The sequence below is a fragment of the Nilaparvata lugens genome, chromosome 5, assembly GCF_014356525.2.
Source record: "Nilaparvata lugens isolate BPH chromosome 5, ASM1435652v1, whole genome shotgun sequence".
Lineage (NCBI taxonomy): Eukaryota > Metazoa > Arthropoda > Insecta > Hemiptera > Delphacidae > Nilaparvata > Nilaparvata lugens.
Window position 1 is genome coordinate 64968620 of NC_052508.1, and position 16348 is coordinate 64984967.

General features: G+C 35.9%; 2 protein-coding genes across 2 annotated transcripts; one reads left to right on the forward strand and one right to left on the reverse strand.

Annotated features, from left to right (window-relative positions):
* Positions 1-4604: 4604 nt before the first annotated feature.
* LOC111046272 (actin-like protein 6B) lies at positions 4605-7375 on the reverse strand. Its single transcript, XM_022331782.2, has 2 exons — positions 7233-7375; positions 4605-6099 (listed from the first exon to the last, which is right to left on the reverse strand). The coding sequence occupies exon 2, from the start codon at positions 6089-6091 to the stop codon at positions 4778-4780; it is 1314 nt and encodes a 437-aa protein (XP_022187474.1). The 5' UTR covers positions 6092-6099; positions 7233-7375; the 3' UTR covers positions 4605-4777.
* A 628-nt stretch (positions 7376-8003) lies between these two features.
* Positions 8004-14165, forward strand: LOC120351485 (probable prefoldin subunit 4). The gene is made up of 4 exons (XM_039429044.1): positions 8004-8177; positions 9159-9263; positions 11722-11841; positions 13484-14165. Exons 1-4 carry the CDS (start codon positions 8151-8153, stop codon positions 13628-13630), a joined length of 399 nt encoding a protein of 132 aa, XP_039284978.1. The 5' UTR covers positions 8004-8150; the 3' UTR covers positions 13631-14165.
* The last annotated feature ends 2183 nt before the right edge of the window (positions 14166-16348 follow it).

The window sequence follows — 16348 nt, forward strand, 5'->3', positions numbered from 1 at the left end:
ATTTGTACGCATTGGGCGATAGTGTGGATGCAGCATTACGATATTATGTACAAAATACTTTATTAGAGTAAGAACTGATTCATGTGTGTGAATATCGTGTGAAGGAGGCAAAATGGGTTTTACCTGTTGTCTCCATGAATAAATCGATGAATAAATGACTAAAATTGAGAGTAAAACTTGATATTGATTGGATGTGAATATATTTCACTCACCTGAGAACATCCTTCAAAGAAGATGCCATAATACGTTCCGACCAGAGAAGACATCTGCTCACTGCAGATTGAGCTCAATTGCTTGAACATCACAAACGGACTTTGCAAGTTGAGCCGGCCTTCATGAATGTCCATTTTTATTCCCTCTGCACACCTCTTGAAAATTGTACCAATATTTCCTGAAAACGTCTCGTTGCTAATCTTATTTATTTGATCTTCACAAGAAATAACCGCCAAGCATACAGTGTCGAGCACTTTTGCAATTTTCGTTGCAGTTGACTCTGGGAGGGTGGGGCCCACTTCTCTCACATCGGGTTCTTCAAGGTCTGTGAAAAATGGTTGTGCATGCATGTCTTTGGAATTATTAATGGGAAACATTGTGGGCCAAGCACTAATAGCAGTTGTGTGGTTCAAATAGTCCAAAATATTTGTGTTTACCTTCATAGCTGTTAGTGAAAATGTAGAATTATTTGACCTCATGAATTTACCTATATATAATTGTTCAATCTCAATTTCTCGCCTTTCAAGTTCACTAGTTACTTCGTTTACAATCGCACTCATTTCTAAATCTTCAACCGACCCAAAATTATTGAAGAGTAACACAACTTTCTCATCTGGTTCAATAATCAGAGAACCTTCACTTTGTTGTTTGGTGTCGTAGAACAAACATTTCAACACTAAATCAACTAATTCTTGCTTCCTATTTATGAGTACCTTACATGCGACTTTTTGTTGAATCAGGTCTTCAATTATTTCACACGTCGTCACTTTACAATGGATGGGTCGCTTGTCTAGTATTATGTCACAATTTTGGGAACTGGTAATTTTTTCAGAACTCAAACGAATGTTGATCGTCACGGGATCCAAATTCTGGCAAAAATCGTGGATTTCCTCCAAACATTTTCCAGTTTCGGCCATTGCGGCCGCTGTTTTGTAAACTAGAACCACGCCCATTTGACCAGTTCTGTTTCTACCGGCTGAATGCAAACAGCTATCTTTCACTAGTAGAATTTTCACAAGAATTCCTTCCCTTTGAGCGCACTCGACAGCTAGCCCGAAATTTAGTCTTCCTTCTACGGTGTTTTCCAAGATTACGATTATCCCTTTAGTAGAATTGTGGGCTAATTCACGCAGAGATGATAGAATGGTTTTGATGGAAGGTACAGAGTGTTTGTCACCTACACAAACAGCAGTTAACATTCCAGGTCCGACAAACCCAGAATACAAGGGTTCAAATCCAGCCCTGCCTCCACCGAGAAGTCTCACTTGCTTCAAGTCCTGATAGTTTTTTCTTAGTATGGTTCTGTGCCCCTTCAGTAGAACTAAATGTTTATTGGCTTTTACTACCCCTTGTAGCCCGAAATCAAGGAGTTCATCTTGAGTGAATAATAAGCAAGGCTTCTCAGCTTTAGATTTGGTTCTGCAATGAGTGGAAGTTGGCTGCTTGAATAGTTCTTCCGTCATTATAGGTGAGGTGCACTATGAAATTCAGGTCATAACTGAAAGAAAAAAAATGTTTAGGTGGGAGGAATGAGAAAATATAATTACTGTATTATGATGCAAAATAGCCTTTCGAATACGGCAACTAATGGATTCTCAGTTATATAAGATCATGAATGAATGTCAAACTCATGAATGAATGTAAACTCATGAAGACAGTTTTGAGCTATGCCTGTTGTCTTCTCCCAATCATATTATATTTATGATCTGTAATGCCAATGGAATAAATAAATAAATATGTCAAACTCATGAATTAATGTAAACTCATGAAGACAATTTGAGCTATGCCTGTTGTCTTCTCCCAATCATATTATATTTATTATAATTATGATCTGTAATGCCAATGGAATAAATAAATAAATATGTCAAACTCATGAATGAATGTAAACTCATGAAGACAGTTTTGAGCTATGCCTGTTGTCTTCTCCCAATCATATTATATTTATGATCTGTAATGCCAATGGAATAAATAAATAAATATGCCAAACTCATGAATGAATGTAAACTCATGAAGACAGTTTTGAGCTATGCCTGTTGTCTTCTCCCAATCGTATTATATTTATGATCTGTAATGTCAATGGAATAAATAAATAAATATGTCAAACTCATGAATGAATGTCTAACTCATAACTTAATAATATCTAATAATATATGAATGTCAAACTCATGAATAAATGTCACAATTTTCGGAAAGCCGTCATTGAAACTTGAAACTAGGAAATCTGAACTTTTGTGGAATAGTAACAAAGTTTAGAAGCTTCAGCTTATTAATAAATGTGGCTTCTGACTTGAACAAACATTCAAAATAATAAATTATCACCCCTCTCTCAATAAGATGGAAAGCTCAGAATAAAATGCAATTCAAGAACTTGAAAGTCTCTCAAAATAAGGAAAAAAATACCTTCAAGTAAAGTGAATGCAGTAAGAGAACTAAGAGGGAAAGTAGTTAATGTAATTAATCTGAAGTTAATAGTTAAAATTTTTATTAAACGAAAATCCCAATTAAATGCTGTAAATCACCCCGAAGACTTCTGCTACTGCAAATATTTATTTATTTATACGTGGATACAATAACAAATCATATAAATATGATTGGGAAGGAACAACAGGCTTGGCCCAAAACTATTCCATTCCCAAATTTTGATTACATGTCCAAAAAATAGGTTATGTTTCTTCTGTAAGAAGTTCAAGCTTATTAACAACAATAATCAAGATTCCATCTGTAATCTGAAGTTTTTGCATTGATACTGATAAAGGTGGTTTAGAACATGAGGGTAGCCTACATACTTGATCTGAAATTGGACTTCAAATTATAGAATATAAGTCATAATATTATAAATTTAAGCCTCTCTACTTTGTTGTTACTATAAATTATTCTTTTAGAAAATTTACTAATATTCCTTAAAAAAGTGCTCATCTGAGCATTAAAATTTTTATTATATGAATAAAGAGATAAATTCTATCAAGTTTCTTCTTGTAAATCTGACTCACCAAGTAAATTATAAGAGAGTCGATGTTATTCTAATCCAATCCATGATGCGAATGAGTGCTATGAGTCAGAGTTTTATTATGAGTGCTAGAACCGAGTCAGAATATTACAATTTTCACCACAAAAATAATTGAGATGATATCTATAATTATTCCTGCAGAGTTTCTATCTAATCAGAGTTTCTAAATTACTATCAGATACTGGTGTGATGTTGTGATATCTATCCATAATAAAAACACTGGGATGTTGTCAAAAATGTCACTAGTTTATTGTAAAATTACAAACATGTATCAACATCAATGGTGTTATGAAATAAATGTATAAAAAATCACACTGAAGATGACACCATTGGTGTTGAAACATGTTAGTAATTTTACAATAAATTAGTGAGATTTTTGACATCATCCCAGTGTTTTCATAAATTACTATCCATTGAAGCCCTAGGAGCATATTTCATAAAAACTGATAAGTCCTCTAATAAACATTCTACACTAGATGTGTGTAATACAAAATACATGACAAATTTAACAACCGCCAGCCTCTGGACCGACCCTTGCGGGGTGGCCCGCTTCCTGGGCCTTGAGACGGGTGAAGAGTGATACGGCGGGGTCCTGAGTTGCTACAACAACACTACAAAATACTATTACTTGAATTTATACGCTTAGTGTTCATTAAAGGACTACTATTTTTATAAAACATGCCAAAGAGTTATTAAAAAGCAGAGTTGCAACGATAAAATGATATATATCATAATGAAAACTGAGAATAAACTTATATTTTATAATATTATTGGAACCAATTTTTATTACGTCTGCATGAAATCGTCAATGAATCCTAATATTTGGCCCACAATAATACATAACCAGCTCCATAGGAAATCAGAGTGCGAATAGAATTAAACTTTATTTTGTAAACTACAGTAATTTTTAGTTGTAGTTGTATAGTATCGGTAGGTGATATTTTTCAGGTGTATATGCAGAATAGGAAAATTGTAATTCTAATCAGCCCTTCTATTTGATTTCAATGCTACCTAACAGACAAGGATTATTTCTCTTCCAAAGTTGTTTACATCTAGTGTCATTTGTACAACATTAATTTAGAATAAGAGCCTAGCCACACCTTCTTACGGGCGCTTTCAGACGACGTTTTTAGAGTCGACAGGGCAGAAAGCTCTCCGATTGGCTGATTATCAGTTGATTGAGTTGGCATTCGGGAATCAGCTGATGATTAGTTAATCAGAGAGCATTCTACCTTGCGGACTCTAAAAACGCCTGAAAAAATGCTTCTTAGCATGGCTTGGTCCTGTTGGTCCTAGTAAATACAAGAGTGGAACTTGAGCTTCACCTCATACCAGTCAGTATCGACACTCCAATAAAGTATGAAGGAGTCAGTATGAAACAATATTTGACACATAAAATGATTGTTTTAATATTTTGTCGTCCTAAACTATAAAATATGTTTAATTTTACAATGTAATTCATTGATAAAATACTTATTGGTTATAATATATTTAAGCAAACACGATGATAAATAATAATTGTCATTGAATAAAAATAGTTTTTGTTTATGTTTCACCTCACGGACACTTCCTATCAACCTGGCTTTTGCCCGACTCCTCGTACTCCTGACTACTGATCCACATCTGTTGGAAAGTGCCGATCGAGGCCAGAATGGAGCCGCCGATCCACGAGCCGAAGCGCCGCTCCGAGCAGCCGTTGGCCGAGATCAACTTCAGTCGCATGCTGGAAGGAATGCGCACCGACAGATCCCTAGAGAGCCGCTCGGGGAAACCCTGGATGATAGAATTGCCACCGGTCACCACGACGCTGGCGTATAGTGCCGGTCGTACGTCGACGTCACACATGCCGACACTTGTCGAAACGATGTGGCCGGCTCCTAGCATCGTGTTCCCCACCACCCCGCCCTTCATCTGCACCAGACTCGGGTCGAACAGGGCCTCGGGGATACGGATGCGCTCCGAGCCAAAGTCCTGGTGGTATCCGTTGGGGAACTCGTAGTGAATCGACGGCGTTTGGGAGGCGAGCTTGTCGTCGTACGGCGTCTCGGACACTTGGAGCACACTGTTCTGAAAGTCCTGGATGACTCGTTTCACCATGTAGTTGTGCCATGAGTTGGTCACTTCCGGGATGTTCCGTTTCGGCGTCCAACGAGCTTTCTCCCGTTCCTTGACGGCTTCTTTGCTGCCAATCATGTAGGGTGGGATGACCTCAATATTGTTGTCTTGCAGGTGTTGTTTGCACTGCATGCTGATGTAGTCCCCTCCCAGCGGCGACTTGACGATCGCCTGCGACAACACGAATCCCTCCTGGACTGGAATGGCGGAAGTATGCGTGGCTCCGCTGTCCACAACCAGTGCGGTCGCTCGTCCATTCGCGAATGCAGCTAGCACTGCGTTCTTCACCAGAAAGAACGCTGGAACATTGTACTTCTCAAACATCAATTCGGTCAGTTTCTCTCGCTTGTTCCGCACATTCCACGGCGACTCAGACATCAACACCGGATGAAAGACCGCTTCCGACTGAATGCATTTCGCATAAGTGTAGTCCAGCACCTTCTCGAACAAATTCCAATCATCGATCATGCCATCCTTCATATAGTTGACAACCTCGGTTCCTTTGCGCGCAACGTTCAATGTTGTTGTGTCAATGTAATACTTCCTGCCAGATGTGGTTATACTGCTGGGATCTGGTTTCTTCTCTGGATCCAAGTTGTCCATTATCATGCCATCTTCGCTGACTCCCACAGCTGACGGTATCTCTGCTTTCGGCGTATCCTCCTGCGCATATCCAACTCTCATGGAATGGTGTCCTATGTCGAACACAAGCGCTCCTATTTCATCCCCTCCATATAACATGCTGCCTCCACTCATCTTTGAGCCTGAAATGTGAAAATCGTACAGCTTCATGTTCTGTTTCCAATTCGAACAAGCAATTTTACAGCCGCATTCCATGATAATAAAAACAAAAACACATTTACGAGGCTAGATAACTTACAAAAATGATCTGTATCTTCGCTATCACGGATTGACTATTCAATTAAAAGTATAGTGAATTTATTTAGAAAATTCAATAAAGATTTTACGTCATAAAGTCAGTATTTGATTTACATTGGTTTGCGACGGCTCAACGTGTCAATTCGAAACACAGGAGACACCTGAGAAAAATATATGATTTTTCATATTGAACCAGTATTAGCTGTTTCTTAGCATTTTCCAATATCAATGAAGACCTATTGATATTTAAAATTCTCTGCACTGTACTTCAAACACTGTTGGCTATTTGGTAAATCAGATCTCAAATAAATTTGAATAAAGTTGATATTTGGCTATTGCATAAAGACTGTTCATGATATCATGAAATCTTAAATCTTGATATCCCAAAATGCCTATGGCCTTTAATACCTTTTGCTTCATCCGTTACTCACAGCATATGAACTGGAGACATAATTTAGTTGAAACCAAATAACTTAAAAGTCACACTTACATTTAGAGTATGGTTCAAAGGTTCAAACAGTAGAGCATGATAAGTTGTGAACGATATCGGAATTTAAAAAACAAAAAAATATAATCTAGGCTCCCTGGATGAATTATTTTGATAACTTACATAGTTTTAGATAAATCTCATTACATTCTTCATGATATAAAAGGAAAAAATACTTAACGTAGTGTCAATGAGAGAAATTAATGGGTGGCCTAGTATGTTTCAAGTTGCGTAAATTTGAGAGAAAGCCGGTATAATGTATTATTGTGGGCCAGCAGTCAAGCCGGTAAAATTGTGTTCATGTTCATAGTAACACAGTTTTATCATGATAGTCTGAATTAAATGAATTACATTTTGAACATGTTTTTCATTTTTTGAAAATCAATCATTCTTTCAAAAATACATTAAATAATCTATATTGGGATTGTCATTGAGGTTAGTTCCGAAAGTGAATCGTTTCAAGTAATATTGAATAATTTAGATTGGAGAAATGTAATGTATTATTTGTTTTAGATAAATATTTGCACTCACCAGATTTAAATGTGGTTCTGTTATTTTTTGATAAACTAGAAAAGGATAATAATTTAATCGAACCGAACAAGGAAAAGCCTAAAATTTGTCTTCAAAGGAATCACAACAAAACAACACAGAATTCAATATGGCGACGGCGTACCAAGAAAGATAGAGACTTCTCCTAAGCAAAACCTTACTAAATGCAATAATATGCAATAAAGTTTCAATTGCTCGAATTAAGAGTAAATTATCTGTGAGATAATCGATTTCGTACTTCAAGTTGTTTGAATTTAAAATGAATAGGCCTAGCTCATGGAAATTCCATAAAGAATAATACATGACGATTGAATCTATTGAATTAGATTATTAATATGAAAAGATTCCCTTTTGATATAGTGAGGTCCACGTTATAATGATAGTATTTGATCAACTTTGGTTTTGGTATCCTTGTCTATCATTCGACAAAGCCGGTGGTACTATCCATTTATAGGTCCAACACGATGCCAATTATGTTTTTGACAGTGTAGAAATATAATTAATTGATTCAGAGAATTGGCATCGGTATTTTTCTATCTTTATCCACTACCATTATAACGTGGACCTTACTATAGGTCCATACAGGAAAAGCTGAGAACGTTAGAACAACAATTTTCTTCATATTACTCAACTGCTCAATAAGTTACTTTAAATAAAAAAGTAAAAAATTCATAGAAAAATATATTAATAATTGTGAAAAATGATAATAAATGACTCTTTGTTACATGCCAAAGAAGGCTACTCCTTTATCTTGTTCTTCTACAACTCGGAAGAAAAGAAAGTAGAAGAACAAAAAATTCTAACCTATCTTTATAAAGAGTTTGGAAAATTTAGTTTGCTTTTATTAAAAATTGTAATTGAAAGGTATTAGTGGTCTTATCGTTATTCTCTTATTCAGAGATGGCTTCTTCAAATGCATTTCATCCGGTAATGTAAAACCTATTAGCTATTCCAATCAATTGAATTAATTTTAATTGCTTTTCAACTCCATGTGTTATGATTTTGTTTAGTTGAATTGCGGTTTGAATGTTTGTTTCACTGCAAAAGCTGACTAATTTGTTTTATTTCTAAAATGTTTTACCTTTTTACAATGAGGAAAATGCATTATTGTCCAAATCCTGTTGCAACAACATGCCTAGTTGACTCTGAATAGACTAAAAAACATGCATGACTTTGGGTAGTAACCTGGCTAGTGGTTGCGTGTTGTACTTTTCATATTTTTACGTTACATTCAATACTAAAAGCTGTATTTAAGCTTCATTCTGGAAACAAATGATGAATTACTTTGAGAGCAGGAAGTTATTTGCAGTTGCGCAGCATGGATTTCAACAGAGAAAATCAACCATCATTTCTGTATCCCAGCTATTTCAGGAGATTCTGAACTTTACTTGTTACTTATTACTTACTTGTTACTTGTATTTGTCCTCCTGACAGTCTGAAGGCTGGGGAGTCGTCTTTTTTAAGACAGGTGACCAAGTGTGTTTTGCATTGGCGGACCTGAGTAAAGCATTTGAGTGTGTATCAGATTATATAGTTCTTGAGAAACTGGCTGCTTATGGAGAATTTCAGATCTCAGCTAGCCTATCTGATAGGAAGAAAATACTCACTCTTGATGGAGCAAACTCAGATTTGCTGGAAGTTTACCATGGAGTGCGTCAGGGTTCAGTGATAGGCTCCCTTCTGTTCCTGGTGATGATCAATGAACTAGGATCTCTGGGAAACATCCTAATCTTTGCTGACGATGCCACCATCTATGCGAGAGACAGAGCATCAGATCTGTCTAAAGCAGTAGCATCGGATATTCTTGAAGAAGCCATAAGCAGTAATTCACCAACAACAAACTGATGCTAAATGAGATTAAGACACAGAAAAGTACGTGAAAATTAACTTTTCAAATTTATTTTTCAGGATTCTGATGTCCATGTCACATTTGAAGATCAACAGAAGATTAACAAATTCGCACAGTTTAATGCCCAAATGGAAGATTGCAAGGATGAGCTGAAAAATAAGCAGGTGTGCTTCATTATTATTAAACGAAAATCTAAATTAAATTCTGTAAATCAGACTTCTGCTATTGCAAATATTGACAACATGGTTAACAGCTAGATGGAAATTCGATAGAAGCGGGAGAGGACCAACTTGGATGTTCCACGCCGTCGACCCGCTAAGGTCAGGGATTGTTTTCCGGTGCTGGCAATCAAGATATTTAACTGCTTGCCACACTCCGTGAAGGGTCGCTCACCTACCGAGTGCAAGAACTAGGTGGCTCATTGGGAGGAGCTTTTATTCTTTACAGGATTTTTTAATGATGACTATGCTGGTCTGTGACGCCCTATGACCACCTATGTGTAAAATACAGTTTTACTTTTTAACACGATCTATCCGGGGAAGCCTGGTCATCGATCACGATATTGGATAATTGGAGCTATTATCCAAAAATCATTTGCCAGCCCGGAAATCGAACCCGGTACCTCCTTATTTGCCAGTCAGGTGTGCTCACTCTTACTGAATACACCAAACTGACAATCTATGGATAGCAGCGCTCATTTCATAAATCTATCTATAGCCTACTATCCAAAAATTATTTGCCAGCCAGTGAATCGAACCCGGTACCTCCTAATTGCTAGTCAGGTGTGCTCACCCTTACACCAAACTGATAATCTCTGGATAGCAGCGCTCATTTCATAAATCTATCTATACTATCCAAAAATTATTTGCCAGCTGTGAATCGAACCCGGTACCTCCTAATTGCTAGTCAGGTGTGCTCATCCTTACACCAAACTGATAATCTCTGGATAGTAGCGCTCATTTCATAAATCTATCTATACTATTCAAAAATTATTTGCCAGCCTGTGAATCGAACCCGGTACCTCCTAATTGCTAGTCAGGTTTGCTGACCCTTACACCAAACTGATAATCTCTGGATAGCAGCGCTCATTTCATAAATCTATCTATACTAGGCTATCCAAAAATTATTTGCCAGCCTGTGAATCGAACCCGGTATTTCCTAATTGCTAGTCAGGTTTGCTGACCCTTACACCGAACTGATAATCTCTGGATAGCAGCGCTCATCTCTTAAATCTTTCTATATAATATAATATCATATATCTAAAAATTTTGGGATTTTATGCGACCTGTAAGCCTTGAATCGTCCAGCAACGTAGTAGCGTATTATCGGAGTACTCGATATTAGACGCCGTTTTATGACGTCACAGTTCCCAATTGTGGGTAATGGATAAAGCAAAAGATATTAAAGGTAGAATAGCTTAGGTTGTGATCACATTGAATGCGTATAAGTGCAAGTTGAATCATGAATGAGCCGAAAAACAACATTTGAAAAGTGCCATTGAAAAACGTTGTGATTTGAAAGTAGCTGCTCACACTAAACGCATCCTACAAGTGCAAGCGTTCAGTGTGAGTGTTCCTATTGCTCTTTCCAGATTTTGTTTCTCATCTGCATGCTTGGTCATGCATAACCATATATGTGCATGTGCACATATATGCATTCAATGTGATCACACCCTTATTTTGAGCGTCACAATTAGAAAACATCTGCTGCGACGCCAAGTGACCGAGTATCGAGTCGCTTTGTGATTTAATTAATTATTATTAGCATATGGTTTCAATGATGGGGAGACCCAAGGGTAGTTCCACTTCTCCGTATATAGTCCAAAGTTCCCTGATGGGAAACCGGACATTAAGGTTATAGTCAGCACAATACTTTAAATTGACACTTTTCTCTTCTAATTAATTAATTATATTTCTACATTATTAAAAGACGATCTTGCAACGTTGCGGAGCTAGAAAAGGATAGCGCTATCTGCTTTGTCGAATAATAATAATAAACTTTCTGTCCATAAAATGACCATGCAGGGCATGCTCACAAGAGACAAGTCAGGAGAAAAACAAAAAAGGCAAAAACCAGCAGCGGACATCACAGCGCCAAAATTAGCGAATGATGGACAAGGATAGGAACACCAATGTTGATCAAATAAACTACCAATATATCGGTGTCTCACTGTACAAAATATTCAACAATACAAAGAAGAACGTACACATTGATAATGATAATACATTTCAAATAAAAAGTCAATCTTGTAAGATTCATCTAATTGATTAAAAATTAGTGAATACAGTGATCAGAATATAAAAGTGATTGCAGTAAAAAGACAAACTAATTTATTTTGAGCTCAGATATGTGTATTTATAGAATTATTTTGTGAATATGGAATTTTTTAATGTTTTTTGAAAGTTCTATTATCAATCTATCTAAATTCAAAATTGTTTTATTCTGATTTGTAGTGTCAGATTGATGATTAGGTGAAGAAATTGAAATGGACATAACCTACATATTTGGACAATTTGAGACAAAATTGGGAAATTGAAGAAGTTTTGGACAATAGTCTGTTTTTTCCGGCTATTGTATAGTTTGCTCTATCCAATAAGTAAATAATTCGTTGAACGTTTTCAGAATGAGTTGAAAAATTTGGAAGATGCAGCAGATGAACTGGAACTCCTTCTGGATGACTCCATACAAGTGCCGTTTCTCATTGGCGAAGTATTCGTTTGCAAATCGGTCGATGATGCTCAGGTAGTTTTCTATCATTAACATTCCAAAACTAACAAAAAACAGTGATTATAAACTGTAAATTGCTGCAATCAAATATTATTTTAAAGATCTCAATATGACCAAAGAAGAAATTCATGTTAACAATGAAGAAACAAGATATAAAAGAGAAATTAATATTGTAAATTAAGAAACAATATAAGCTATTCATTGATCATGTTTCAGACAAAATGTACTATCATACTATAAACTGTTCTCCTGTTTTTTATTGAATTACTTTGAAGAAATCATTATGTACCACCATCAATATCAGCTAGGTTAGCTGAGACGAAGGCGTTAAACCCCTTAGGCTTAACTCACACTGACTCGACTAAATCGTACGATAATCGAACCTTAGACTTTCTTGCTCATTGTCACTACTTCAGTTCCATGCTACTCCATTTTCCAACCTCATTTTATTAAAAATATAATTGACCGAGCGAAGTGAGGTCCAAGATTCAAGTCGACGGTTTGGCATTTCTCTTAATGTTTGAATGTTTATGTTGCGTATTTACGGCGAAACACGGTAATAGATTTTCATGAAATTTGACAGGTATGTTCCTTTTTCAATTGCGCGTCGACGTAAATACAAGGTTTTTGGAAATTTTGAATTTCAAGATTTCAAGGATAATATTAAAGGAAAAAGAAGCCTCCTTCATACGCCAATATTAGAGTAAAAATCAGACTATAGAATATTATTCATCATAAATCAGCTGACAAGTGATTACAACAGATGTGTGAAGCCAGTCTATTGCTGTATTTCCATAAGGTCTATAGTTTCAATCAGGTACTTGTGGATGAGAATACTGCGTGAGGTCTACTGTTCACAGAACTACTAGTATCTAATTCGTCACTATCATCGTGAAATGATAGTGTTTCGGATAGACAAGTTAAGCCGTCGGTCCCGGCTGTCTAAAAAGCAGTCGTTAGGTCATGTCAGAGGCCCTGAAATTGATCAGTTGCGACCTGAAAACTCTGACACCAGACCTGAGCCAGCCAGGTCACTCGATATTATTATTATTATTATTATTATTATTATTATTATTATTATTATTATTATTTATCGTGAAATGATAAAACGTTACCTAATAAAACATAATCTCACTTTCATTAAAAATGCACGGTACTACGCAACTCAAGTTGAGGCTCGACCAACATGTCGAGTCGACGCTCGACTCAGTCTCACAGTCGTGAGGTCGCGGAGACTAGAATCGACTGGTCTGAGTGTCACCATTTGAAAACACATGCTGCGTCGAGAAGAGACTAGAGTCGCAGTCTCTTCTGGACTTGAGTCGCGTAAGTGTGAGTTGAGATTTAGTCTGCTAGCGCTACCTGGTCGTGGGTTCGAATTCCACCAGTAGGCATGGACGTTTAACCAACTCATCAACATCTCGTCCCATTACCACACAAGATAAGATAAAAGCTAATGTGGGAATCATCCACAATAATAAAAAAGTACTAAATTATCGGTAATTGATAAAAATTAATTTACTTTATCAGTATTATCAGGAAACATTACTGTATAATGCTTTCTCTGGTATTGTAAAAGTAAGTGATTTCAAGGTAGAGTAGATTATTTCTTGACAATCTAGGTTATGTATTTCAGTGGTGATGTTTCTTGTTTCAGAGCTCCCTGAAAGATTCGAAATCCGACTTGAAGCAGACTATTAAGGAAATTGAAGATAAATGCTCTTCATTGAAAACAACCATGGAAACTTTGAAAACACAGCTATATGCGAAGTTTGGAAGCCATATCAATTTGGAAGCTGAATAATTAGGACTTATCATATTATAAAAAGCGAAAGTTATGTTCTGTGCTCTTGATTGATATTGTCAATGGTTTGAAGCTTTATTGACGTAACTTATTTGTATATATTTCTAATTTTAACAATCTTATTTAAATCTAATTTTCGTTCAGTATTGTTTCAAATTTTGAATCTTATTGATGAATATTTATCGTACGTTGTTATCAAATTCTGTTCTTTTAAATAACTTGCGAAATTGTAATGATATAATTACTGTAACTCAGTTTCTATCAGTAAGGCTCAACTCACACTTAGGCGACTCAGGTCGAGAAGAGACTCGACTCAAGTCGAGTGCATGTCTTTCCAAATGGTGACACTCAGACCAGTCGATTCTAGTCTCCGCGACGTCACCATTTGAAAACACATGCTCTCGACTAGAGTCGAGTCTCTTCTCGACCTTTAGTCGCTTAAGTGTGAGTTGAGCCTTAGGGTGTACTTCTGTTCTAACAACATTTTATCAGTTTGTTTTTAATAAAGTTGAAATTTTTCCACTTCTAACCAAAATTTTCTCTCTTATTGTTAAATTACATAATTAATCCTCAATGTATTGTGTGAATTCTACTGAAATCAAACAGCAATTTTTCTACCAAATGAAGTTGGTTTCACCCATTGGTTGGTTGACTTTATTATCAGTGTTCAACGTTATGAATTTAGCTGAAGTTGAACGAGTCTCTAATGCAGAGTTGCACCAACCGGTTCTAACTATCTTAAATCAACTTATTTGAATAAATAATCTCAGCCTATGATTAGCATTGCGCTGATCCGAGATTAAATTTTATCTAGATTTTTGCAACCCAGCCACAGAGCATTCATACCGCTATTGATTCTAAAGGTATTCAAATATTTTAAAATTATATTGTGATAATTCAATGCAGTTCGGTGATTACACCGTTAACTTTAATGCTTTTTTGGGATTGCTCGAAGCAATATTACATCTTCTTTTTCAATAAATCATGGTATCACATTTGTCAATACAGAAACAAACTATTACTTCATACATTATTCTTTTATTGATTCATACAATAAGTACATCATCAAAAATGATATGGAGAGAAAAAATAAGGTAACCTTGTGCTATTCCTCTCCCAAATTTAGATAAGGTTGCTCATAGTCCGAAATAGGCCAAGTCTTGTAGTTATTCACTTCTCAAAATTTTCAGTTCTTAATTATTTTCACAAAGTAGATTTTAAAATTTTAATTTTTTTCAATAAGTGGAAGGTTGAGATGTATTTTCGTGTTAAATAAGATCCATGAATATCAGGTGGATTAGAAATAATGACTGAGAAGTGATAGCTCATCATAATATTTACAACTACACAGGTAATTCGTCAAAATTAGTGAGGACCCAAATACAATTCTAATGCATTTTTTGTGTAGAAGTGCAGCTTGTTTTTATAAAACAATACCGTACTTTCATAGGCACACATTCACAATAGAGGAACGGCAAACGTTTTGATAAATGACATTACATTCAACACTCTGAGGCTTGGTTGCACAAAAGCCTGTTAAATATTAATCATGATTAAACGCCACGAGAACTAATCAGAAAATACTTTTTCAAAAACAAAGCTTCTTGAATTGGTTCTTATGGTATTTAATCACGATAAAAGTTTAGCAGACCTTTGTTCAACTGGGAACTGGGACTCAATCTTAAAGCTGCCTCCCCGTTCCCACCCAAACTCTTTTCTACGATATTCAAGTTGCTGTAAGAAGTGACACGCATTCATTAATTTTAGACTGTTAGAAAGGTCTACAAATTTGTTTTCGCTTATCAAGTCCTACTGTTCTCCAGATACAGTTGACGGCGAGATGTAGATATGTTATTATCCATAATGAATCACTGGGATGTTGTCTAGAACTATCACAAATTTAAATAACATCTCGAATCTATAATGAATTTGTGATATTTCTATAGTCAGGTCCATGTTATAATGGCAGTGGAGAAAGATAGTATTACAACGTTGCCGATCCTCTGTCTTGTCAGTGCCTGACCGTATAGACGGTAGCTGATGCAGGTTTATTGATGTAATATTAACTGTTCATTCTCGTTTAAAATAATCAATTATATTTTACTAAGCAGGAAATTTTTCATAATTAAGATGAAATATTCTGTTAATAATTATTAATTCTACATTGTTAAAAGACAATCTGGCAACATCAAAGCGAGAAAGAGATAGCGCTATCCGCTTTGTTGAAGGATAGACAAGGATAGCAATACCATTGCTTATTAATAATTATTACTACTGCCATTAAAACGTGGGCCTGACGACGGTAGTTAGAAGAAGATATCTTCTTCAATATACCGTGGGCCTGACTATAGACAACGTTCCAGTGTTTCATTATCCTACTATTATGTAGAAAGAGTATTTTATACAGCAGAATTGTTTTTAAAGAAAACAAATATAATCATTGTTGCTGAGGACTGAGAATCCACAACTAGGCCTACTTATAAATCAATTGCTCGGGATTTTTGGCAAGTAAAGGTAGCAGAAGAGTCACGTGATTACTCTTATAATTTCTGTTCAATGGAAGGAATTAGCGTTTTACAAGAGGAACTGAATCACAATTTTTTTACAAAACTTGCAAATTTGGTATAACCTAGCAATAATATTCTTGACTGATAATGCAATATATTTTTGCAAATTGATTTTTAGTCCTACAACCTAAAAACATTTATGAAGGGTGCA